The sequence below is a fragment of the Aptenodytes patagonicus genome, chromosome W (assembly GCF_965638725.1).
Source record: "Aptenodytes patagonicus chromosome W, bAptPat1.pri.cur, whole genome shotgun sequence".
Classification (NCBI taxonomy): domain Eukaryota; kingdom Metazoa; phylum Chordata; class Aves; order Sphenisciformes; family Spheniscidae; genus Aptenodytes; species Aptenodytes patagonicus.
In genome coordinates, this window is record NC_134981.1 from 480,021 (window position 1) to 507,944 (window position 27,924).

General features: G+C 36.3%; 1 protein-coding gene across 9 annotated transcripts in view; it reads right to left on the minus strand.

The window, feature by feature from the left end:
* LOC143171866 (E3 ubiquitin-protein ligase NEDD4-like) overlaps positions 1-27,924 on the minus strand; it is a 203,522-nt gene that overhangs the window by 38,319 nt on the left and 137,279 nt on the right. For 4 of the 9 annotated variants that reach the window (XM_076360982.1, XM_076360981.1, XM_076360975.1 and 1 more), the window contains 8 exons: positions 25,546-25,596; positions 19,232-19,293; positions 19,025-19,127; positions 17,929-18,095; positions 15,525-15,657; positions 14,200-14,376; positions 8,908-8,982; positions 6,940-6,999 (listed from right to left, as the gene is read on the minus strand). In XM_076360982.1, the coding sequence (XP_076217097.1) occupies positions 6,940-6,999; positions 8,908-8,982; positions 14,200-14,376; positions 15,525-15,657; positions 17,929-18,095; positions 19,025-19,127; positions 19,232-19,293; positions 25,546-25,596 (828 nt within the window). The remainder of the gene's footprint in view (positions 1-6,939; positions 7,000-8,907; positions 8,983-14,199; positions 14,377-15,524; positions 15,658-17,928; positions 18,096-19,024; positions 19,128-19,231; positions 19,294-25,545; positions 25,597-27,924) is intronic. The other 5 variants (XM_076360983.1, XM_076360977.1, XM_076360976.1 and 2 more) reach the window with 3 other exon arrangements.

Sequence of the window (27,924 nt, forward strand, 5' to 3'; positions counted from 1 at the left end):
TACTAAGAGCTAGAGAGATACAGAAATTTCTGTCATTCACAGCAGATACAAGCAACTGCTAAATTCTGCAGGACAGTATTTTTGCTCTCTAATGAAGCCTGTGTATTAATAATTGTATCAAAGACTGGGCACGTGCAAGGTGCTTTTCAGTATCTATGCCTAGATCTTTGGTTCAAGATGCATTTGGTTTAATTATTAGATTAATCACATTAAAATATACACTAATACATTAATAATCAGGAGTCTATAGTGCTAGAGATTGCTTCACTCTTTCAAAACATCTGCCTTGATAGCAGGATGATGAAACCTAAAGGTCTTCATCACATGACAGAGTAAAAAACAGTGCTTGAACTGCACTGTCTTATCAATTTGTGCAGTGCGTTAATTCATCATCAATAACATTAATTCCTTTAGAAATAGGCAGCTTTGTAGTGCTAAGAAAACAAAGCAAGACGCCTTCATCTAGCAATCTGCTTTTATCATGGCTTCCCCTGAACAGGCTGTAGCAATGTACATGGCATTTTTCCTATGGATGTAAAACGTGAACTTCCTGGTCCTTAAAGAATTTCAGGTTTAAATGCTGACAGGTAGAACTGCAACGCAGCACAGCAGAGAGAAAGGCAAAACTTGTACTTGAACTGCTAAACGTATAGTGCTTGTTGCACCTGAACATCAAATTTTCTGTAATGCTGCAAGTTCTTGAGCTGATGTAATAGTTAATGCCAGTGTTCAGATTGGGAAGAAATGGTTCCGACATCTGAGCTAGAGAAGGGACTTTTATCAATGTCCAAGATGCAGAAAGGAGCTCTGGTTGCTGCCCCTTCCACCCCCAACAATCTGCTGCTTACAAGAAGATTTATGAACTCTTATGAGACTGCTTGGAAAAGAGAAGACTAGTTTTTTTATAAGATCTTTCCTGAAAGAAGCAGGATGCTACTTTTAAAAACATGGTTTGAAGAAAGACTGACTGTAAAACCAAATGTCTGACAACAGACAGTTACTGGACGTAACAAGGGAAGGCGGCTAAGAAACACATGCATACTAGGAATTGTCCTTTGCTCTAATGGTCAAATTACTCCAATGCTCATTAATCCAATTCGCTTCGCAAAGGACTACATATTTAAGGCAACTGCCTACTGCAGAAGTCAAAGGCATGTCTTTATTTCAGACAATAGTATTCTTTACATTAAACAAACAAACAAACAAACAAACAACAAACCCAACACCAAAACCCTTTTTTTAGGTGGTAAGCCCAAAATGGAAAGAATTCCGATTTACAGTCATGCCTTCATTCATTCTGTCTTTTCACAGAAAACATGTTATCATGTATCAAACATGAAGGTGTGTAATTTTCACTTCTGCAATTTCAGGGCATCTCATGGAGAAGATGTGCTGCTGTGCTAGATAAAGGAAAAACAGAGCATACAGACTGAAGCTTTGTGCGGAACATTAGATATTTTGTTGTCACTTCACGTGCGGTCTTTGCTCATTTTGTTAGTACCAGGAGTCACTAACTACTGAGAGACAACTTCAAATTTGGAAGTCAGTACAAATTCAGCACTACACAGTAACAGTATGATTTTAGCATCAATCCCGATATTTTTATTAGAGATATAAAATAATTGCTGGGAAGAGTTGATCACTAGCACAAACTCTGAAAAGAGTAGTATGTCTCAGCCTCACATCAAGAGAATGAGTAAGCCAATGAACTAGGGGCAGATATGGGGTTTTCTTTCATCCAGTCTTTGGCAGCCACTGTTAAACCACTGTAGGCAGAGACATGTGTATCACAGTAATGATATCAACAATTCAGAGTAGCAAAGCTGCCTCTGCTTTTTTGAGTATTTTGCCCACATCTGAGATGACCATCAGAAACACAGCCTCTGTTTCAGGGCTGATTCATATAACAAGCAGCTTAAGTGCAGGCAGAAGGAAATCAGCTCTACGGGTAAATGATTGTGATAAAGATGAATGACTGAAGACTCAGTCCTGCAAAATATTAAAATTCATATATGGCTCTGAGCTTTTAAATTCTCACTAGATGAATGCAAATTGAATTCCGTGAGCACTTGGAATGAATGTTGGAATACAAAGCATGAGTAAGAGATCAAAGATGTTTAAGGAAGACTCTTTAAACTTATTTAGTATGACCTTAAAATAAAACCAAGGGAAGAATCAGCCTTGAAAATTATCAAATACCTTCACATAGGTTAGAAACCAACTGTTAAGCTTTCTAGTTTTAGAAAGGAGTCTTCCTGGTAAAGTGACAACTGCACTGATGACCATTCTTCTGATGGAAAAAAGCTAAGTATATTTAACGTAAAAATTACTAATCCTTGTAATTAAACTAAAAATCCAACACGTTATGAAAAAGTGTTATTCCTACCTTAACATACTACTGCCCTAAACATTTAAAGAAACATTGAGATTGGTCTCCTGGGAATTCAGGAAATGTTCTTTCTCTTATCTGTCATGGCTATCTATAATAAATGATACTTTAATTTTTTTTTTTTTTTTTTAAAACGTAGCCTGATAAATAATTTGTTTCTATCCTATGGCTGCATACTTTTAATATTAAATTTATTTTAAACCTGAAGTAGTCACTATCAAATTATATATGCAAGCACTATTTAAGAAATATATATGCCGTAAGTGGTGAACTAAAAAATTGTAATGAAGTGGAATTAGCAAGATGCATTAATTCAGAGTTTGATGCACTAGAAGCTATTTTTTTTTTTTGCCACGAAACAGTAAAAGGAAGAGTAGTAAAAGCTTAAAAGGACTGAAATTCAAAGTCATGTGAGAAATATCACAAACAGATTTTTAATTATCCTGAATTTATATTAATTTAAAGGAAATCTTTTTTTGCAAGATTTAAAAAAAAAATCATTAGCAACTGCATTATGGCTGACAGTATAAGAAAAACCTATAACCACTTACAGCATACATAGGGTGAATAGAACGAATGCAAAATTAATTGGTAAAACTTAGATGGCTAAGTATGATTCCAGTTTCCAGTTCAATACCTGCAATCCATTCATTAGTATCTTAAACTCTAAAAGTTTCACTGTTTTTCCTTATTTTACTATTTAGATTCCTCAGTGCAAGTATTGTACGTCTTACTACAAACTGTATTTTCTTTTTCTAAAGTATGTACCATCCATGCTTTGAGTTACTATGCAGACTCACAAGAGCATGGGAAGTATTAAGCCACAACTTGGCTACTTGGATAGCTGCCTCTCTGTCTTTAGCTTTATTCACCAGACTAACCACAAAGCAAGCAAAGTTACTCTTTCCACATCCTTATAAACAGTGATTTGTGTTTTATGATCATTCCATTTAAAAATACGTATATAGTGGAAAATTACTACCCAAAGATCGAAGACGTGAATTTTATTACACAGTAGAATTTGATAACTCTCTTTAGGCCTCTGAAGACTCCTGTTGAAATTGAGGATACATTATTTTTCTACACTCTACATTCTTTGCTCCAGCAAAGTAATTAACTGTAATTCTTGTTCTTGCTTCATATTCTTAAGACCTCTTTCCCAGGATTCTTGCTTAAGTCAGTATATTTGCTTTTTAAGAGAAGAGCATGGTTGACACAATGAACTGGAGAACTGCCTAGATAATCAAGAAAGGAAATGAGAAAACATACTGAATGGGTCAGAAAGTTGACATACTACAATAGGAAATAGAAAACAGAGGAAAACAGATGAGGAAACAAAGTAATACCCACTGAAACAAACTATGAGACTCTGATTTATTTCTTTCCTAAACAGACAAGTGCTGGAAAGACTATGCTATTTTTCCACTTGTCTTAGTTCACAGAGCTGGCAGGCAATGATAAGGAGACTACCTTTTCAAGGCTGTTCTAATGGTTTCCAGACCGTTAATCAGTGGTCAATAAGGCCACAGTAAGTGGTCTGAAAGCAGTCCACAGACAATGTTTGAGTTAAAAATTAGATAATTAACTGATTAGTCTGGGAGAAATTGCGAGGGCTGACAGTGATTCACAGATTTTCTGGACTAATGGATGACTGCTACACATTCTTACATGTTTGCTCTATTCAGGCTATTAATATTGTCTACAGTACAGAGTAAACATAAGGTGTGGATAATTCAGGGATTTTCAATTAAAAATTTAATCATTTAGTTGTAATAATACACAATCTATTCACTATATGATGGCATGCTGCAAATTATCAACTTCGACTGTGAGGATACAGAAACACAAGACAGATGCTCTAGTTATGCCACCTGATCTTTCCTTTCTCTTTAACACACTATCAGAATAAATTCAGCTATCAGCAGCCTTTCTCCTTGCTATTCACTGTGGGTTAATGCAACCCATAATGCAATCTGCAAAACAGAGTTTGCCCTTCAACCTCCTTTCCATATGTTAGATACCAGTGCAAAAGATATTCTACCACATAGAGTAGAAACTTGGGAGATTTATCAAGAGCCTTTTTCCCAAAATTGAGTGCTTTTTAACAACTGTCTTCAATAAATACTTGGGGGGGGGGAGAGAGTATTATGGTTAAGGACAAAATGTCACAAGAATGGAGATGCTGGGACACAGGATGCATTAACTTATGTTTTGCTCAGCCTAGTTTTACAATGTAGCCTTCACAGAGGAATGGTAAAGGACCTTGGGGGACTTAAAGAAAAAAAAAAATCCTGAAAAGCAAAGTGGTTAATAACCACAGATATATTTACCCAAACATGCACTTTATCTACAATCAATACCTACTTCATTACACACACTCAAGTGTAACAAATCTACTCATCTTCCGTCACTGACAATATAAAAAGTCAGCCACGCTGTATCTACGGCAGATGTAACATTTTTAGTTACACATAGTATTTAGTGTATCAATTTCTTATGATCTAAATGCTTAGACTTGGACCCAAGGGGGGTGTGTGTGTGGAAATCAGGTAACATTAGTTTGCATGAATATGCCCTTTAATAGCCTCCTCAGGCCTCAAAGCTTGCTAAGACAAACCACAAATCAACACAGAGTTTTTCCTACTTTAGTCACACTCTAAAACAGACAGGGTGGAGCCATGACGGTAATATCAACTCTCACACAAAATAACAGTAATTAAAGCAATCAATCAGGATATGCCACTCTTGGGTTTAACTGCTGTTCCTGAAGGGGCTCAACTCGCTGAGTGCATTGGTCATCAGGCTAAAGAGCCAAGCACAGTTATCGCTCCCTCACCTGTGCAACGTGTCTTTCATTCTCACTGCAAAACAGATTCAAGAGGAAGACAGTCCTGCAACTGGGACTATTCCTGAAAGAGCCATGTGGATTTAAATCATCTCATACGTAGGAGGGCACAGAGCTCTTGTGCTTGTTGCTCTTAAGTAACTCAACTAAGCCAGTTATAAAAAGGGGCATCACCACTTCTTAAGATGCCACAGCATTGCATTTTTGTGCAGTCCACCCCTGTGCCTCTGTGCTAGACATGCTCCCAGCATGCCTGCAGAATCATGCTGCTTCAGGGACTGAGGCTGAAGAATGTCTAATTTGTGGGTCCCATATCAATGAAGGGTTTTATAGGATTCTGAAAGCAAAACTAAAGTGACCTAGAAACTTCTACTATTGACAGATTGTATGCCTACAAACTTTAGGTGCCTAAAGGACAAAAAGAATGGCAACCTTTGAAGAGACTGCTTTTGGATTTAAATGCATGAATCCTATTTAAGTCCTAAGTCCTCTGCAGATTTGGATTTCAGAGTATAAATGTACGCTGAATGAAGACAAAGTGGGGGGGTAGGGTCCCATTAGTAAGCTGCAATATAATTAGGTAAAACATCTATGACATAGCTGTATTAATTATGAGTCAGTGAAGTTTAAACTGAGTTATTTGCAGAAAAATATTAGTATTTTGCTCTAAAAAGTATGATCAAGACAAGATGCTCTGCCAACAAAAGACCTTCTTTACACTACAGTTCAATATAGCATGCATTTTAACTAATGATTAACAAGTCAAGCAGGTTTTGCAAGGAAACAAAGAAAAAAAGCTATTTGCAGTAATAAAACACAAGTATGCTCCTCTGATTCTAAAATTCAAAAACCAGTACATATATACAGTATTACAGAATGATGCATCAACACCCAAATTAAGATCTGACATTATCAAATACAAATAGGAAAAATACCAAGTCTAAATTATGTTTCTTTCCCTGAAACAAATTATCTAGGAGCGCACATATTCATAAAAGCTACTTATGATAGTTACTGTAAAATGATTTCTATGAAATAACTTGCTTCAGACTGACATTTAATCAGGTTAAAAAAGAAGGGGATGTTTTTGACAAAGTCCAATATAAATTAAAACCACTTTCCTTGTATTACACTTTCAGAAAAGCACTTCCAGAATTTTATTAGATGACTAAAGTAACAATTCAGCCTTGGACTGCTGAACAACTATTTGAAAATGAAAACTGGCATTAAATAAGACCATTAAGAGCTATATGATACATCACTGTACCTCCACGGTTCTCAAATTACAATCAACTTTAAGAATTAAAATGAATTAGTCTAATGGAGAGTAAGGGAAGACAGAAGCAAGCGAAAAACACAGCTAGATGTATACTCATCTGATGTCTCTAATCCCTAATTCATTCAGTATCTGTTTTTAAAGAATTAGGTATTGTATCTTTCATTTTTCAGAAGCCTGTGGTATCTCCTTAGCACACAGCTTTGTTAAAACTCAGTGGCATATCCACATCATTAAAACATGCTAGTATTTGTGTGAAATTGCAGTGTTTTGAGAAAATTTGAAACAACAACAAAAAAGGTAACTATTGATTCAGTGACTGTTTCATTCAACACACTGCTGCTTTGTGAAAAAAAGTTCCTTGTTGTACAAGACCTAAATCTACCCACATTTTATTTAGAGATAGTGCTTGATAAAGAGTATTATTACCGTTGGTTCCTCACCACCTGTGACAGTTGAAGAACGAGCTCTCCTAGATGGACCACTCTGCTGTTAAATGATAATGAATGTTACAGATAAGTATATTTAGTGATGAAGGTCACAGATTACTGTCACACCTTTAGGAGTAGGGAATCACAGACAGTCAAATTTATTGAGACAGCAATTAGATGGAAATAATGTTTAAGATAATAGCAAAAAAATTGAGTCATCAATCACTGATAACCAGGTCAGAATCTTATACAAAAACCACCAAGGGAACTAATTTCAAGAGTTGTTGTATCCAATTCTATATGTTCAGTATTGCTAATGATAATAATAAGAACATTTACTCTAAATGTAACATGATCTTATTAACACCCCCCACCCCCCAATAAACTTTGCATGTTCTGCCCGTAAACATGGTATTTAAAACCAAAATGGATACATTCTGGTCATCAATGACTGCACAGAAAAAGTCTGATGAAAAAGATGGAACTGGTACTTTGAATTTTCAGTAAGGATTAATACAGTCAAGAACAGCACTGTATTTAGAAAGAAAGTATGTATTTAGTTGCTAGAAGATAAATTATCATTAGCTTAGTAAGGATTAAATATGGTTAAGATCAGGCAACATCCTTGTTTTAGAGCAATGCTTTCAATTCTGCTGTTTTGAACATCTGCTAATGAAATGAGTGTTCTACAATAATAAAGTGAAAGACATCACCAATCCCAATCTGACTACACCAGTTAAAGAAACCCAGACTCCATAAAGTGATAAGAAACCCAGACTCCATAAAGTGATAAGAAACCCAGACTCCATAAAGTGATATTAAATAAAGAAGCAGAACACCTCTGGAACAGACTGCATTAGGAGACAGCTTTGTCCAGTAGAGAGGGAAGACAGTTAAGATGTAATTATACTGGAAACCACACCACTGTTTACCCAGAAGAGAAAGTAAAGAAACAGATAATACTTCAGAAGCAGTTCTTGGAACAACAGCTATTACATGCATCTGTGAGCAGCAAATGTAGATACACTAACAACTTCTAGAACAGGTGAAAAAATTAAACAAGGAGAGAAACACCGTGGTTATTGTAAATGTCTGCCCAATAGCAACAGAAAGAACAAGCAAAGGAAGTAGCATTTTTAAAAATACTGAATTATTTTTAAAATCTGAACAGTTTTATTCAAAAGCATATCTTGCACAATCCTATTTTAAGTAGTCTCTCTATAGCTTACCACCTTTGCAATCCTCATACTTGGGTTGTAGGACAAAATATGTAGAACTTTCTATCAATTAGATCAAAGGTGTGCATGGTTATGATGTGAAAGAGAATGTTTTTTAAAAAAAAAATCTTTGTATCTTTTCCTGTTTGAAGAGTCTACTTAAATAAAATCGCAGAAGAAGCTGCTAAATCATCCAGATTAAAAAACTACAACAGATGCAATTCTATTCAGTTCTATCATACAAGGACTATCACAAAAAGGCTCCTTTTAACTACAACTAAGTAAAACACCAATCTTTTTCAATATTATACAGATTTATATATTCCAAGTAAAATCAATTTACGGGACACAAAAATATACCTGGATAGGACAGTCCTGTGGCTGCTACAGTTCCAAGTGTCAACAGTGCTACTGCCCTCTCCTACCCCAGCCGAAAACACCCCTTGGAGGATTTTCTCTCTCCACTGACTATGTATCTACAGTTTAGTAAACTAAATTTCTATGCTAGATAACTAAAGTTAGTGTGACTATGCTCTCAGTCTCAAAACATTGCGCTCTCTCATGAATGTCCTCATTTTAGTTGCTGACCATGATGATATTAATTTGGTATCCAATACTATTTGGGATAGTCATATGCCCATACTGGTTACTGATCTATATCTGACTAGAACTGACCTAAGATAAGATATTATTCAGAATCAGAGAATGTTGAAACAAAAAGAAAGAAATAGAAGTTAGCTTTGGTTTACCAAGGATAACTGAGACTGTTCAGCAACTGTGTCTGTTACACTGCAAGATCTTAATCTTGAAGAAGGATCTCTTTGCTGGAAACAAAAAAAAAGAGAGATGTCTTTAAGTTAAGGTGTTTTAAAAAATGGGCTTTTATTCAGTAATTTTACTTTTCTCCCATTTAATCCAACCCCCTAAAAAATAATATTTACATTGCAGTATCTTTAGTTTTAATACTTCTACAGAAATGTGGAAAGCAATGAAAAATCAAAATTCTCAGCATTCCATCCTGGACTGTTTCAGATTAACTAAGGAAAATACTTGGATACACATCTTGTACTCATCTTTAGCATCCAAGTTACAATGTTTTATTGACCTAATCTAAGAGAAGAGGATAGGCCATCCCATCTGGGAGAACACGTGGGAAAATCAACAGCTGTGGAATCAGCAGTAAAGGGGAAGATTAACTAAAGACATAATGGGGAAAATGCCATGGAACTTTTGAGAAACTATTTTCAAGTATCTTTGGAAGACATTTTAGAGAACCTGGAGGGAGCATAAGCGGTATAAGGAAAATGTAAAACTTCTGGCTGACTATTGTCAATGTAGTCCTTGGAAAATCAATAGGCTAGAGTTAACAGATTTCTACATATGGCTTACTGTACCAGTTAACCCCTATATTCATTACTCGCACAGGGGCACAAGAGGATGCCAATCCTATGCAGGGGATGATACGTGGTTCTCGTGTCTACGACATTCTGAGCCCGTGGCTGGGAAAGCAGCAAGTTCTGAAGAACTTTCACTGGGATTACAGCCACAGTGGGAGCCTTGCTGAGATCATCTCTTGGCATATTAAGATATTTCCAAATTTGCATCTTAGTACATGATGCTTAGCTTCCTCTTCAATAATAAGAACAGCTTTAAAGTCTACTGTTTAACAAATGGCAGAGAAGTGCGCGGAAGTTTGCTGGCTGGAGTTAATCCAGAAATTTCATACAAAACCAAACTAACTGCTAGAGATAGAACTCTATATTGTAATGACCATTAGGGCACCTATAAATATAATATAAATAATACCAAAAGAAAAGGACATTAGAATATACCCAATTACTAGACAGATTACTTATGTTTTACAGGTACAAACCTCTTTGCAATAAAATCTCCTGTAAACAATTAGTATCTACTTCTATTTTACTAGGTAGTGGTATATACAATTTCTCTGTTGTCAGTGACCCTTCACTGACATTTTATTATATAAATTTTTTATTATATAAAAAAAGGGCTCATTCATTTTTCTAAAGGAGAAACGTCAACGTCAACAAATTCTGACAGAAAAAAGATGTGATTTTTTTTTTTCCCCTACTGTCATAAAAACAATGGCAGAACGCAGCAGTATTTATTACCCCAGGTCAAAATACTGACTCCAGGAATTCTGGTTGGAACTCAGTGAAGATCAGCTGAATTGCTATGAATTTCTTTGGAAATGTCAAATAGAAAGGGCAAATCTTATGTTAAAAATCCTGTCCCATGTGATTTTGTAAGTGATGGGAAATCTTAATATAAAAGCAGGCCAATTTGTCCAGCAAGAAAAAAAATTGTAAGAGGGATGGAAAAAAATCTGAGCAATTAAGCTAAGAACATTGTTTCTTAGACAAAAATTAAGCAGATGACACTTCTCTTAAAACCAGACATTGCAATAAAAACTGTAGCTGTAATACAGCCCTTCAGGGAGTGAATGCTTCACCTTGGCTTTCATTACTTCATGGTGAAATTCACAGATGGCATGCATTATTGACAAAAATTAGGCATTAAAAAACAAATCCAAAATCAAATACTATGGGTGAGACCTCAAATGTCTTAAAAATTTATTTACTATAAAAATTTACGGTATCTTTTTAAAAAATCAAGTCTTAATTTTTCTCTTTGCCTTCTAGTTTTTGAACTTCCCAAGACACATCCTTCATGATCATGAATCAGAAACAAAAAAGCCCTAAAAAAAGCAGATATGCTAGCATGTCTGCTTGATACTAAAACATAATTCCTCACAAACCTGTGAGATTTATCAAAAATAAGGTGATAAAGCACAGTGGTGTCAAGTGACTGAATTCCATTCCATATGGGACAGGCTCAGATTATAAAGGGACAGCACCTGAGAAGTGACAAGGATCAATAATAACATTTTCCACTTGCTGTGACATTGTTTGTGGGACTCACAGCCACAGAGGCTTCTTCACATCCCAAAATTACAAGGAAGACCTCCAAAGATAATTTCAGCTTTTACTTCTTGATAACAAGACGTTTGCTATCCAATTAAAAAATGTTTCAGAAGGAACTAATGTGCCACACTAATATTCTTTATATTTAAGAAGGAACTAATGTTCTGCCTACATCAGTTAGCAAGCATTGCCCTGTAGAATTAATACCTGGTCTACAAGGTGTAGTCCAACATAAGAAATACGTCAGTATTACAGTAATTTTGAAATATCCCCATAGCTGGTACCAAGACATCTAGAAAACATTAGGCATGGCATCAGCAATCATTTTTTGTTACTCATGAGAAATCCCCTATAATGAAAAAAATATACAAATACTGTAGTCATGAGAGCTGGCAACAAAGAAAGCCATGAATAGAGTATTTTAGTTGGAAGGGACCTACAAGGATCATCTAGTCCAACTGCCTGACCACTTCAGGGCTGACCAGTATTCAGTAAAATACAGTATTTATACAGTATTCAATACAATCAATCAGCATCTAAATAGCATTTCACTTCAAATGCATTTTCTCACACAGCTTTTCTGTGTGGTTTGATTGAGGTTGTAAATTCCATGTACAGAAACAAGCCTTGGGTAATTCTTAAACTTATTATTTTGCATAATTGATACCTCATCTTTAATCAAAGAGTAACCAGCATTACCCTCTTCTGGATATTAATGGTACGAGAATGAATGCACTAATAATCAAGCAAATGACCTAGCCTATTTATAACCGCTCACATGGGCACCCTTATGTATCATTGAAAGACAACAAAGCAACACCATGAAGCAAACTATCTGAGAGACATATCAGAAACTCCAACTCTTACTTGAATACATCAGTCCTAAGAGCACATTCTGTTAAAAGATCAGTGTTTAAAAAAAAATATAGAAAAGATGATGTAATTACACCTTGCTTCTATGCTATGCTAAAGATTAACGTGAAAGGATTTGTCTGACAAATGTATTGACCAACAAGTCTGAAGTGTTTTCTGGCATTACATAATATATGAAGAGAGTGACAACATACTTTAACACACACACAACCACTCCTCAAGTATCTGTTGGCAATTTAGCTGTGTTGTAGATTAACTGTGTATGGATGTAGAGACATTGAAGCTGTCTGTAAAACAATCAAAGGTCAGGCTGGATATACTAGTATAGGCACACTGTTGGGGAAATGCAACTGTAAGTGCTTCTAGTTTCAGCTCACAACCTGCAGAGCTGAGCCAGCTTTACATAAAGCCAGTTTAGAGCTGGTGGGTTTGAGAAAAACCCTGGATCCAAGCTTCCTCCATGCAAAGTCATGAAGCCTTCAGGATCTCACAAGCCTTCAGGAATCTGGATCAAGAGGAAATGTCACGTGGAAATACCTGAGCACATGGATTATAGCTTGTGTTCAGCTGGAAGTGCCAAACTTTTCCTGCCTACCTGGCTCAATCCAAATGAAGCTCTTGGATGTCTCTGTACTGTGCTTGCCAACCTCCAAATTGGGAGGATTTATTAGCCCAGGGTAAGCACTGTTCCTTCACATGGAACCAGCTCAGACTTAAGTGCTGGATAAGGCCAGTGAGCCCTCACAGAGGCCAGAGCTGTGGGAAGCACAGTTCAGAGCCATGAGCTGCCTTGACTGATAGGCTAGGGCTACACACTGAACACTGCTGACCCACTCAGTCTCTGCATGCAGATTTCTGGGCACCTCAGCAAGGCATTTTAGAGTAATTTCACTGCCTGTTTTTTTCTGTTACTTTCAGTATCTCAACACCCTCTTACACTGGATAATGCACACTAACAGATTTTAAATGCTTTGACAATTTCTTACGTTGCAAGTGTGGTCTGATTATAATTTTTATTGCACTGCTAAGAAAGATGTTATCACTTAATGGCTCATAAAAGAACTAGTTTGTATAGGAATGTAATTATCGAATTATTTTAATTAAGATAACTTTGCAGCTATACCATTTATTTATTATTTTTGGTGTAAAAAAATGTAGGCCCTGATCTTGCCGCTGAAACTATTTGATTAATCTCCTGCCCTCCAAGTGAAGGTCTACTAAAAGCTGCAGTTATCTACAAAAGCACAAGTGACTCTTTATGCAGATGGTTAGCCATCAGAGCTTTAATTCGCTAACTAACCTCTAGATAATATTCAAATCATTGTAAGACACCTATTGCATAAGCTCTTTGTGAAAAACTTGCACCTAATCAAGATTCTATTTAATCAGAACAAGAGTAAATACGATTTCTTATCTCTTGAATTGCAAAGGTACCTTGATGGCATACACCAAGAATAAAAAAATGAACAAATCACAGCATGATGTTCTGCTTAAAACTTACAATTGTTTTTCGTAATCAAAGAGACATAAGACATTCCCCCACCCGCAACTGTATTATCCTTATTTTTTGTGGTATCATCAGTCTGACAAACTAATGGATAACACAAATATAGAGGACATTTTTTTGGTTTTACCTCAAGTAAACTCTTACGGTGAGAGACAATTTTTTTCCAGCTAGCCATTTACAAACTTGTGGAAGATTTCACAAGAACTACCTACTTTCAGTTCTAATCCTTTGTTAGTCTTATAATAGTTAATCCAGTAAACTAGGAGGGGTTTATAAAATCCTAATATAAGAAAGCACATGCTTTAATATAAACATGTACAGTTAAAATACTGAACTTAAGAAAAATTATCATGTAGAAAAATGGATGATGACTGAAAGAGCATTAGCAGTTTTTCCTCTTTCCTTTGGAAATTCTTAGCTTAGTACTCTCTAGTATTACATGTTTTGTTTCACTAAAGGTGTAACAGTAGCAGAGTCTGAAGTTAAACTCACACAGAAGAAAACATTAAATCTAAACTGAGGAATTCTGTTGTTCAAGGCAGTTTGCTCAATGGTGAAATTATGATGCATTTTTTTGAAGATAATTTTAACTGTATGTTCAGGTTTTCCTGAGACCAGCAATTACTACCCATCCGTGTAAATGATTCAGATTAGGTCAAACTAAGAGATGACGACAGTAATAGAGGTTTATATAGAAAAAGCAGCCTGTCACCTACAATCAAAGAACTGAGTTGTTCCCCATTGGAATCAGGAGTGACCTGAAGTCTTCTGCTCAGTTCCTCAGATAGCTCCTGAGGACTGGTACGGGATACTGGAGATGCAGGAGGAGGTGGCAATGACAAGCTTAAGGAATCTCCACTTGCACTTGCCTCCTCTGAAATGGTTTCCCAAGGCTAACAAAAGAGAAGAAACTACGTTAAGCATTTATAAAGACAGATAGAGTCTTCTTTCCCTTTGCCTTCTATGTGATCACCTCATTGCGGCAAACACGGGTGTGATAAACAGCCTTAATATTTAACAAAATAAACCAATCCCTAGAACATGTAAACAAACACTCTACGCAATGTGAAGTAGTCACAGGGAAAAATGGTTTTCATGTTGAATTCAAAATGGTCTTCATGTTGATGATGACACAATGCTTTACGATTCAACACAGAAAATGATGTAGATGAAAAGATGCATAAAAAAGAGCTCTCATTAAATAAATTCTATTTGAAATTTTGTTCAAAATATAACTAATTCTGCACTCTTACTAAAAACTTGTAAGAAACAACTGTTAATTTTAATTTAGAATAAAATGCATAATAGAAAGGACCCATTAGTATCTGCAAATCAAATATTAACAGGTGACGAGTGCCAACAACAGTTTCAGCAATCTATTTGTTGCTCTGAATAACATTTAGTGAACCAAAACTAGCTTTCACAAAGAATTTTGTCTGTGGTTCACATAATAAAATGTTCCTTAAAGTTGAATGAGATTCGAGCTTTGCACAAACTCTCACTTAGGCCTAAAAATATCTACCAAAAATATCTACCAAATTTTATTTATTTAGTCTAGATATAAATTAAACAAATACTCACTCTGATTAATAAGATCTCAGAATTCTAACTAAAACCAAGTATTCTAGGAAACAAACCAACAGCTTCTCTTTCCTCTAAATCAAGACACTAAAGAAAATTGAAATATATGGCAGTTCCAGCCAGCATGTTTCCCTTCTTTTTACGACTTATTCCACTGTTATTCAAAGCAGAACATTGAAAGTGTTTCTATCAACGCATATATAACAAGCAATGCTTGGAATTATAAATGTTTCTCCCAGCATTTGTATAGTATTTAGTATTGTGCATACATTATCAGGCACCCACAAATGCATGGGTCCTTGAAAGTATAGTTCTGTTTAGGATTTTTATTGTCACTGGTATCTTACTTAGGCAATTTCCATAGACACCATGTAAAAACATTACTATGTATGTTATATAGTAATTACAAATGAGAAACACATCAGCTTGAAGCGTTCTTAAAACCAAGACCTTTACATACCTCAGGAATGTCTCCAATCTCCATAGGTTCTGGTTCCAAATCCTCACTAATGTGTCTACGAGAGCGGAACCGCCTATGGGCTGCTTCTTGGTTTATTTGCCTGATATTGTTATCTGAATCAGATCCCAAATCACTGGATAATGGGGAAATGAAAGCATGTGAAGGAGAAAAGAACAAGAAAATAATGAATGTTAAACTAAAACACCTACTTTGTCCATTGCTTTCAAAACCTCATTAATGATTTTGATTATAAAAATCATTATTCTTGCATATGTCAGGCTTCATAAATAGGAGACCATTTAATCCCTCAATCCAAAGTAAATAAAACTGGAAGCATTTCAAAATGTCATGTAACAATGGAAATTAACATTCTTTATACGTCAAAGTTGGGTGAGCAGAAATAGAAGTCCACACTCAAAATATACTAACCCATCATTACTCATCCTTTCCTGTGATGACCATAATCATTCCCAACACAGAGATTTTACCTTTGCCCCTGTCTTTATGGCAACTATTGCTTTCCTTTTTTTGATAGCCAAAGCAAATGCAAGCTGTTGTGGTATGGATAACTTTTTGAACTGGCTGCAACGACTAGCTTGGCTCACACCAGCAGTGGTGGAAATGGAAAATACCCCAGTTCCCTTAATGGAGACCTGCCTGGCTTGTGGGACTTCTCAATGTGCACAGCTAGATATAAATCTCTACTACAGTACTCAATGGGCAGATGTTGTTAGAAGGCAGTATTGTATTTGAACCTCTCCTTCAGGATGAGAGACTGTAACTTTGAAAGATGGTTATGTTCAGGAAAAACTTCTTTGTGCAATCATTTTATCATTGCACATTTTAAACAACTATGAGAAATGAACTACTCTCATGTTCCTACTGCAGACACAGACTGTAGAGCACTCAATATTTTTCCTTGCTGACCAACTTAGCATCTAAGTCACTGGCCTAAAAGTGAGAGGTTATGTATCCTACTTTCAACCTCATGAGACCTTCTGCTCCTAGTGGTTTCATAAATTCATAGACTTTAAAGGCTAAACAGCATCATTCTAAAGTCTTCACTCTTCACCAAGCCTGGTGTCATGCATAAAGTTTATCAGCAGTAATTACGCATTTGTTTCCAAACTACCTGTGATGATACCTAGCTAAAAGTGAACCCCTGAGGCCTTCATTATATACACCCATGTGCTGATGATGCTTTCTAGTGGTGATTATTTTTGGTATCTGCCAGTCAAACATTTCTGAATCCATGTACTCTTTACTTCGTTTAGCATAATTGGATTACAAGGAGGTGCTACATCAAATAATTTATAAAACCTGCTTTTTTATAGACACATTCACCATTACAAATCATGATAGTAGTTGAAGAGATTTGCTTGACAAAATACACATTGCTTAGTAAATAGCTCAAATAGTTCAACAGTAAATAGTTCAAAACATACAGAACAAAATTTAATTCAGTTCTAACTAAGATAAACGCATCAGACAAGAACAACAAATAGTGCCTTAAATAAGGACAACACACATTTGTGTAATTTAGCTATGATTATGAATATGCAAGAAAGAATAACTATTACTGTTGTAATAAGCAATAGCGGAAGAATAGTCGCTACATAAAAATAATGCAAGATGTTTACCTAATACATGATTTCAGTATAACTCTTAACATTGTCAATTATACATACTTTTTAAAATGTAAGCTTGCCACAGCTTTATAAATCTAATCATAAGAAACATATAATGAAGGCTTGAACAGGAACTCCACATAAGCACAACCAGTGTACATAGGTAATGCAGTCTATACACTGAATAATAATCAGGATCTCCTCAAAGTTAATCAGTTTAACTTAATTAAAACTTAATAGAGTTGACATTTTTTTTCCTTGCCTTTTCAATAGTCTCTATAGAAGAAAGTAATTTATTCCTGTTAAATTACTTACTGAAAAATTCCACATGTGTCTCCCAATATTCTAAGGTACATTGTTAACGCACTAGCTTCCCTCCCGCCCCTTCAGATTTCCTAGAATTTCCCAGAATACCTAAGTGCATGTGTGATTTTCTGGGGGTGGGGAAGTCTATTCTCATTCTTAAAAAAGAGATGTTTCCTTTTGAACTGAAGATCTCCAGATTTTGGTTCTCAATTTACTAGAACATCTGTGAAAATTTTTCCATGAATGAAGTATGGTTTCAGATACGCAGCACAGTTAGCACCAAAATCATAATTAATCTGTTACCAAAAAGAACAGTGTGCCTTTATAAACTGCTTTGTAAATGTCTTGCTTAAGACTTTTTCCAGCCTTGAAGTTGTAAATTCAAAATGGTTATGTTTGTTGGAAAAAAATCACTACTTACTGGTAATTTTGCACACATCCACAAAACATTGCACTACACTGCCACTTACATTAAACTTGGTCGATGCCACTGAGTAGTCCTGTTGTTATGGTTGACATAGTAAGTCCGCCCCAGGTTGTCCACCTTTTCTTCCCATCCAGGAGGCAGCGGAGGAGGTGGTAACTCCTCCTGACGTTGAGATGCGGAGTCACTGGAATCAACCACATCCCATCCATGCTTAGGAAGGGGGGGGGGGGGGGGAATAAATTTTAAAGTTCAAGTTAAAGAGAAGTTATTTCATTGTTGCTTACATTAGTGTATAGGTGCAGATTCTGAAAATTTTCCAAAGAGAAATTCAGAATTACTTAAATGTAAACCATATAGAAACAGAATAAGCTCCATGGTTACAGCGTGCACCTCATTTCAACGACAAACAACCTAAAATCCCATCAGTCTATTACAATAGGGATTCCCAAATGTATTTGGGCGGTTGCTCATTCTAGTGGTGGCCAGGTGCAGATTCCCAGTCAAGAAGCCAGAGAGAACCAACTGCTAACTTTTGAACTCAGAGATATATGGCTTGGGATGAGAGCCCTCATTCCCAAGTTACAGATGACTGCTGCAAACTATTAGTAAGGCAAACTTGGGCTGACGTTCACTCTGTCAGCCCTAATTGCAGCTAATTCTTAAAATGGATGATGGTTGACAAGAGTGCTGAAAAGTCTTGAAACCTGCTGTGCTTGCATGAGCTTTATTCTCTGCAAAGTCAATGCTGCCAAGGAAATAAAGAAAAATGTTGTAACACCTATTTTGAAATGGCCTCTGAAGAAGAGGCACCTAATACAGACCATTATGTTTATAAATTACTTGCATAGACTTTCTGAATTCTTCTACTTAGTATGAATTCCACTTCTAATTGCTCACAAACTGAGTCAGATAGACTTTAGAATTCATTGTGGCAGCTGAAATACTTTGAAATACTTGAAATGGTTGAGAAAACACCAGGTTACAGTAAAAAAAGAAAAAAAAAAAAAAGCTGGGGGGTGAGGAGAGTAAGCTGCTACTAACACTGTTACCAGGGTTTTATCTTTCAAAGGTACAACTTTTTCTACAATTATACTTGAATCTCTAATAACTTGAATGCTTCCACAAGCATTAAGCCTTACCTCAGATTCATCCCTTTGATCATTGTTTTCTTCCTCTTGGCCACCATTTTTAGGCATATAAGCCATCTTCAGTCTCAAGAAACCCTTCACACGAGATTTGTGGCTAGAAGACAAGAAGGTACATTGCATTCAACAACCCTTAAGTAGCTGCAAATAACAAACCTTGAAGTAAGAAATGTTTTAAAACACAAAGGTCCTCTCTCTCACCTTCTTGGTCTGAGAAGGAAATCCTTAAATGTGTATGGCCTTTCCATGGTTGGGTCTTCAGTCTATAAGCATTTAAGAAAATAGCAAATTAAAGGGCTTGCCCACAAGTACAGAGACATGTAAAGAACATTCACATCACAGATGCAGTAGAAATGCTAGAGAAGACGTTTAAATAACGAAGTTATAGCAGGCAGACTTCTCTACCAGTGTGTTACCGTTAGATGTTAATGTACAGTTGCAGAAACAGTCCACTAGATGTCACTGCAAATATCAGTGATGGGCTGAGCCAAGCCTCATTGGTAAGTGCACTCAACATTCACAATTCAGAAAAAGGTGGAAAAGACCAACTAAACAAACCCCTCCCAACTTTTTCCAGTCACCCAACAGCAGTGTCAGAAAAGGTTGCATCCATTTCGAAGTGGTATTTTTTTTGCACATTAGAAAGCGATGAAATACAACTCCTCCTCAAGTGGGCTTTCATTTTTTTATTTCAAAGCTGTTGAGACTTTCAAAAATAATTAAAGACTTTGAAATCCTTTATGAAGTACCTAAGTAATATTATCAGGCTGACAGATTACATCTTCTGATTGCCATTTACTTGTAAATTTCATAAAGCCTTAAATCTTGAAAACTTTCTATTACAGGAGAATTCCAGCTTTCTTATCAAGTAATTTACATCCTTCCTGTCTGCGAGAACATGGATGATATAGGTACAAAACTAGGAATTTAAAATTGACAAGGTAAATAAGAGAATCAGAAATCCATATACATACTTAATCTGTTGATTGTTTGGGGTACTTTATTCTAATCAATCGTACGATTTGGGCTGACAAAATTGGAAGCATGAACTGTGTTACACTGAAAGAGTAAGCACATTATCATACACACTCCAGTAAGACTAAAGATCTAGTACCTCAGATTAACACCAAACCTCCTCAAAACGAGCACAAAGTCAGTGGGTACTTCTCAGAATGCTGCACCCATCTGCCATCCACTAAAAAAATGATACTGTATCTGTAAATCCCTTTCCCAGTCCTATCCCTACAAACAGGAAGACTTCTCGAGTCCAATTCTTTAACTAAACCTTTCTAAACGCAGAATAATCTAACTCCCAGACTATTATTCATTAAAAGCTTTGTTATCTGTTGTATCTCAAAGTCAAGAATTTAAAAATCAATCCCAACTTATCATCTCAGGTATTATATCAAATACCATACAGACTTTCACTGAATGAACACTTATCCTGCAAGGCATTTCCTGCATTGAGCGTCCACTTAATCTGAGAGACAGACTTCCCATTTTTTTCAGAGAGATAGTAGATTTTAACCAAATCAACAGGACATCAAAGCATGCATGATTAAGAAGTACTGCTTTTCAGTACTCAACTGTAAGTAACGTACACAAAATAAGAAGCTGTATATTTTAACCAAATTTTGTAGATGGTAATTAGATAGTATTAGAGAAAACAAGGATTTTTACAAACAAATCAGCAGTATAGCTAGAATGAGAAAGCAAACATTTGTTAATAAATACACCATGATGTCTCTTATTAAGGTACGGGAAGGATGAATGAGGAAAATATCGATTAGAACATAAAGATATACAGTATGTTTCCCTGAGCATCAAATTAGTACACACACCTTAATAAGCATTTAAATAACTAATTATAACAGAGTATGAGAACACACCCAGGCAGGTAGGTAAGCACCCTGCGGAGACACTGCTACGTTACAGCTATAGAAAGAATGACTGTTCTGAGATACGTATTGCAAATTTTCCCAGAAGAATTTTTTTTTTCTGAGAAGATGGAGAGTGAGGAAGGATTTTGTACAGGAATCACATTCACTTTCTAGTGAGCCTAGAAGAAATGGGAAGCTCTGGACTGCAAAATTTCATCATTTTAGCATAATGGATTTTATTCGTCAATGGCAGTTAAGTAGCTGAACAAGGCAATTTTACAATCTTGGATTTTCTATGTAAAGGCAGTAGAAGACTTTAAAATAATTTGAAAAAGTTTAGCATTCCACAAATATGAGCTAGAAAGGGATATGCACGCTCATGTTCTATGTAAGTCCCCAGTGAGAGGAGAGTTGTTCTCTTCCTACAGAATATGGAAGGAAAACAAAAAGCCGCTAATTCCTCAAAACAGCTCACAGAAAGTGTGTGACATGTCTATAGCTCTATCTCAAATCTTGCTGATTATTTTTCATTATTAAAAATAATGTTTACTAAAAAGGAACTTTAATATACTACCTGACTCTGCAAAATAGGCATGCACTAATACATCCCTCATCATTTTATATTTCATAGTACATTTTTTTCAAGACACGTAGCTTAATGCTGGAGGACTTCTTCTATAGTTATGTACAGGCTATTTAGATAATGTCTGTGCATATGGATACATCTAAATGGAAATATACACACAACTACGGATAAAATAATATGACATGAGCTCATATGAGAATGGAATGATGCATTTTTCATCAGAATACATTTCTGATCGCTCCATCATATTTTTCAACTATTATAGTTTATAAGCCAACAACAGCGTTATGACTCAAGATCAACTGTAACAGACATATCTAAATAAGCATCACTGTGAAAGTCATTACAAAGCCATTTTCCTCCTACAATAACATCCATCAATAGCAAGAAGTCAAATTCAGGCACAAATAGCAACAGTCATGCTAAAATTGACACCTTATTTTGATGTAAACATTTTCAATAACTTCCATCATTCCCATGTTCACCCATTCAAATACATAAAAAACCCCTCCAAGTTCACAGAAGTGAGATTAAATGTATAACATTTAAAAAATATTAACTACATCCAAACAATGTTAGTCACCCAAAACATTACACAATATGAGAAAACACTTATAACCAAGCATAAAACAATCACTATAAATATATACATATATATGCATATATGTAGAATTTACTAGAAAACTTTGTGAAGTAGAAAGTATATTTTTTTTACTATTTACAAAGAAGATGAAAACAACTGCAGCGTTTCATAGTTTTTGTGCCCTGTGACCTAACTTCAGTTCTTTCATCAGTGATTGAATTCAGCTTTGAAGCACAGGGTGAAGTACAATATCAGTACAAAAAGACAAAAGAAATGCTTTTTTGGCACAAACATTATCTGCTAAGTTAATTTTGGATTTTTGTCTACTAAGTAAAAAAAAGAAAGACCATACAGCAGTACTGAAAAACTGAAACTGAAGCAAATCTACCCATGAAATAAAGAATTCATTTTTACTTATCTTTGAAAATCGTTTTGACTGAGGCCTTTGCAGCATGGGAAGGTAGTATTACAGACATACACCTAGCATCGTGTAAAGTAAGTTTTCTAAGCAATATATGGACTTTATCTGCCGTGGGCTCAAATTGAGGTTAACTTCAAGCTTCATACAATTTGAATGCCATATGGACCCTCTTTGTTCAACCACTTCACCTTCTTTGATGGCAGGCTCTGTGTAAAATAATTCCTCATGAAATACCCAACATCACCGATGTCATTTAAAAAAACCTTGATTTTTAGCTATCTGTCTTTTTCAGTACAGCATCCCTACAGAATCTCCAACACAGCACAATGTCTTCAGCCTTTTCAGCAGTTTCCAATAGAAACAGATTTCATGAGGGTCCATCAACTGAAAGCAGAGAAAACAGACCTCTCGCTTAGACTTTTTCAGTGAAAAAGTCTGGCAGTGGAAGCTTGAACGCACTGGAGCCAGTAACAATTCTGCCCCTGTCTTTATTGGACTATGATTACATTTAGGACAGTATTTACTAGTCTCTGAATGTTGAGCATCCTCCGTAGACAGATTATATGCACGATCTATAAAAACCTGAAGATGGAGTTTCACATCATGATTTACAGCCAGCCAGTGCTATGTCAATTCTATGCTCGCAGAATTAAAGGAGGAGAACTCCACCCTTGATTATATAGTAAATAGAAATTCCTCTTGATTTAGGCTGGAATCTTCCTCGCTCTGTGAAGACCATGCAGAATCCTGGCTGCCAGGAGGAAACCAGACAACTGGAGATTTACAGAATTACAGAACAAGCTTTACACTTAGAATCCCTCCATTTATTAACAAAAACAAATAGAGAAAACATTATTACCCTCAAATCAAACACCTCAAATATTTGATTGTTGGCAATAAAATGATTCAAACTCTGTGTCAATTACTTTTAATTTTTTGCTATTAGAACTCTTACTGCTGGCAAAGAATTCAATTTTAGCTAAAATAATGAATATACCATATAGTTATTGCAGCCTTTTGGTTTTCCATGCATTTGCTGAAGCAGATCTGCTAAAATGAAGCTTAATCGGGCTTATCTATACCACCTGTTTTTTTGCACAATAGGTTTCTCTGACCATAGATGTGCATCCCTTTCCATGCACATCTGACGCAAACCAGCAGAACACACCTCTATGTCACCACTTCCAACAATAATGCAAGTTGCTAATTGAAGTCATGAGTAAGTCTTTCAGCAGCAGTGCTGAATTTAAGAGTCTCCCCTCCGGTGATTATTCCTGCCCGAAAGCCAGTACAGCTGTTTGCACTTCCATTTCATAAACTGGACCAAGGAAACATTGCAAGTTAAAAAATAAACCATCCAAAACCAACTAGTTATGAATAACGCAGATCTAGTTCACCGTGTGAGCATTAGACCCAGGATAATTAAGCAGGCAACAAGAGTGTGTGTGAATAAACTGCAGGGGTCTGCCCAAGCAGACACCACTGCTTTCAGAAATGCGCACTGAACTACATACCCAGGAGACAGCAGTGGCAGTACCTACAAAACCTGGATTTGCATCCACAGTATGTGTGTCTACTGTGAGCGTAACCTCTCCCTCTCCTAGTCAGAGTTCATAACACGTGAGGAAAAGCAACCAGCCAGGCACACGCTGGCCCGACGCAGTGGTGTGGCAGCTCTCAGTTGATGCGCTCCAGTCATTTCACGGCTCATCTCTTATGTGAAACAGAGATGCCAGACATGAAGTTGTCACATCTCAGTAACTAAGACTATACCTATCTGTATAAAACAAACTGAGGTACCTGTACAATGATACGTTTGGTGTTTCAGAAAACATCTGTAAATAAATGACACTGAAAGCAGGCATTAACCCAAGTATTTAAACTCTTAAGTTTTAAAAAAATAGAAGAAAACCCTCCCAGTATCAGCTTTTCTAAGTTATTTGATTCGTATTTCTTTGCATATAATGCATTTAAGCTGTTTAAAATTGGGAAAACATCCAAAATACATACTTCCCTATCACACAGGAAGGGCAATAGGCACCTACATGCCTCTTACAGAAAAAAAATCTGTTTATACATGTATAGACATTAAAAGTTATATGTATGCATATTAAAAGCTATAATGTATGCTCTGACAATATCACAGCTTGTATAATTATTATTAACAATAATGTCGAATGTCAATGTCTAACGAACTTTGTCGTATGTGCTATGGCACTCATGAATATCTCACTATTTCCATTACTTAGGAGTCCTTCAGGTAAGTTTACTTTCAATCAGTAATAAATACAGTAATTTTACTCAAATTTGCTATGAAGATCAGTAATTTTATAACATTTTCAAAAGAACTGTTATTTTTGTAACTTCTTAAGATGTTGTCATGCTGGTTCAGCAGTTTCTCTGGTTTTAGTCTGTGGCTATTGGCTTTACAAGGTTTGAAGTAATATCAAAATGTACTATCCACTTTCCCAGACAGAACTACTATCCCATAACCTTAACAGCATATTATTGAGACAGAAAATCAGAGAGATAAATAGGACCCAAAAAATGCAGGTTTTTTCAACGTTTTAACAAAAGTTCTGGAGGAAACAGAGTTTGCTAAGGGAGAATACAACTGTTTCAACTGTAAGGGAAAATCATGAAAAGGAAGAAGCCAGAAGATTAATAGGACAATAATCACCAACGGTATGGTGAGAAACAACCAGTCTATTGGCCATGTCATTCATCAATTGACTCAGACCAGACAAGGATTTTAAGAAAGAATCAGAATGAGAAGTGAATCCTGGATGTTGAGATATTTAACAGATACCAGAGAACAACTGTCTTCCTTGTCCTTGCAAAGGGAACCATTTCTCCAAATTCCTGTGCACGGTAGGGCTCTGTTGCCCATAACAATTTTCCTTAAGCCTCTAATGCTATGCTGGGTATGCTTGCTTTAAGAAAATTTAATTAGACTACTTATGGAAATAAATTCTACATAACATCAGGGGGTTTCACATCTGGTGATGACAAAAAAGAGCACGCTGAGACAAAAGCACTGCTTACCGGAAGGTGACTAAGTGGCACATCCACTTGACCCAGGAAGTCGTCTCTAGTCTGTCAAATAGAAAAAAAAAGGCAGAAAGAGATGACCTTACCTCTAAGGTCATCTTTACATCAGAAAAGCAAAAAATTATAAACATCAATCCAGTCACAATGAAGCAAAAATAAAGATGGTTGAGTACCATTATTTTAGCAATTACTGGTTTCTACCCCTTTATTATTGCACATTATCTGTTGTTACAATTTATCTATTTCAGCAGAGCATTTTCTGTGACAGTCCACAATGGCTCCTTAGTCACAGTGTGTATGTTAAGTACTGACAAAATTCTGTTTCTTCTGACAACCTATGCATAATTCAAAGCACAAAGTAATAATCTACTTTTTCCATGAATTACTCTCCACATTCATTAAAAAGCAGAGTGAAATTACTGTTCACCATGTCATTGAAATGTTTTTGTCAAAATTTGGTGACTTTTTCTTTTTTCTTTCCTTTTTTTTTTTTTTTTTAAGGAAAACCTCATATGCACATCTGCCGGAGAATGGAGGGGAACCCAACATCCAAACAGTGAAGATAGAACTGTATGAATTGTAAACAATTTTCCCCAAAATAAAAATTTGCTTTATCTCTTTACCAAACAGAAACCAAAGTATTGGAACATTTTTGTTTTTTTAAAGAATGCTTTTTCATTAATTCAGAATACTTTGTAAGGAACAGTTATACACCCTTATAACCAGCCTTTTGCATAATCCTGTATTTCCCACTTGAAGACTTGACCATTCATACGCCGCTTCAGGTTAAGCATGTGGATGTGGTTATACCAACATTTGGGCCACACAGCACCATCACAAATTCACTTATGCACAGTTAGGTCCATATAGAAGTGATAAACACTACTTTTCTGCATGTTCTTCACTGTCTGTTCGATCACCATCTTCTCTCAGAGTGAACAATCCAAAGGCACCATCTCCCACGAAGGTAACCACCAACAAGCTGACTGTGGGACCTGGTCTCCATCTAACTATACCTTTATTCCTGGGTATTTGAAGCATTATTCGTAACTCCACCAACTATATTCCATACCCATTTTACAACTATGAAGATGAAAGGACAAAGAGAGCCCTTCAAGGTCTAGAAGTTCAAAGATCTATCTGATCTTTGCAATACTCAGTGATTCTTGAAGATGCTCAGACTGGACTGCATGCAGTGGCCTAATCACCCATTCACACCTACCACTTTAAAGAGCATAAAAATTCACACAAGATACCTCAGCGCACTTCTAGCAATCCACTTACAAGGACAGACTGACAAAAAGGAACATGAAATATCAGCAGAGGTGGACAAACTAAGGATAAACTTTGAGCGGGAAAATCTGTACTGTTATCACTTACTTTACAGCTCAATAAAGCCTAGAAAGAAATAGCTCTCATCAATTTTCTCACCAAACAATAATGTCTGTTCAATCTATATATTCAATTACACTAGATATAACATTTCTAGCTGAAAATATTTCTGTACTGAATGGACTGTGATAGCTTTAAATAAATTATAACTTTAAAGCACTGCTCAGGTGTTATCTTTATCACTTAGAGACATCTCAAAACTACTTCATCATTTAACAATTTTTATGATTAACAGTGTCACCTGAAGAGCAGAGTTCCACTGCTACCCTTTTATTGTCAATTAATCTAAATCTCAGGGGTGCTTTTTCTTTAAAATGTGGCTGTTACTATCCATCCAACTTCAGCACAACCCGGCGCAAACTAAAAATGCAGGCCATCTCCCTGTTTGAATCGCATACACATAGATCAGTTGATCTTCCCTGCTAGTAAGTAACAGAGGGCAACCCAGAAATAAAATCAATAAAAAGCACAGATGGTATAGTCAGGCACTGCATGGAGAGATTCCTTTCTGTCTCCACCACCCAGAAACTCCACAAAACCACTGAGGCACCCCAGGTGATTTCTTGTTGAAGGGAGAGGCTGTGGGAAGACAGTCCCAAGCCTCCCTTTGTGCAACCAGATCCCCAGAGGAACTGGACAGCTTCTGAGCCTCCCTGGAAGCGACAGCTGCATCACAGGGCACCAGGGGGTCATTCCTCTGACCCCTTCACCAGGAGGAACCATCTCCTGCTCTGCATCCCTCAGAGGTTAACCAAACGCTTACCCTCAGGGCTGTAAAAGCTCTCCTGAGGCGAACGCAAGGTCCTCACAGAAGGGATCAAAAGAGGGATAGCAGGGATGTCACGCTGCTGTCTCTACACTCTTAATTCCCTTCAGTGCTTATTATTTCTTTCACAATCCACCCACAACTGAGGAAACCTTTCATCTTACAATAATTTTGGCCTGAAACGTGGCCAACCCTGAAACAAATTGTCTGAAGTG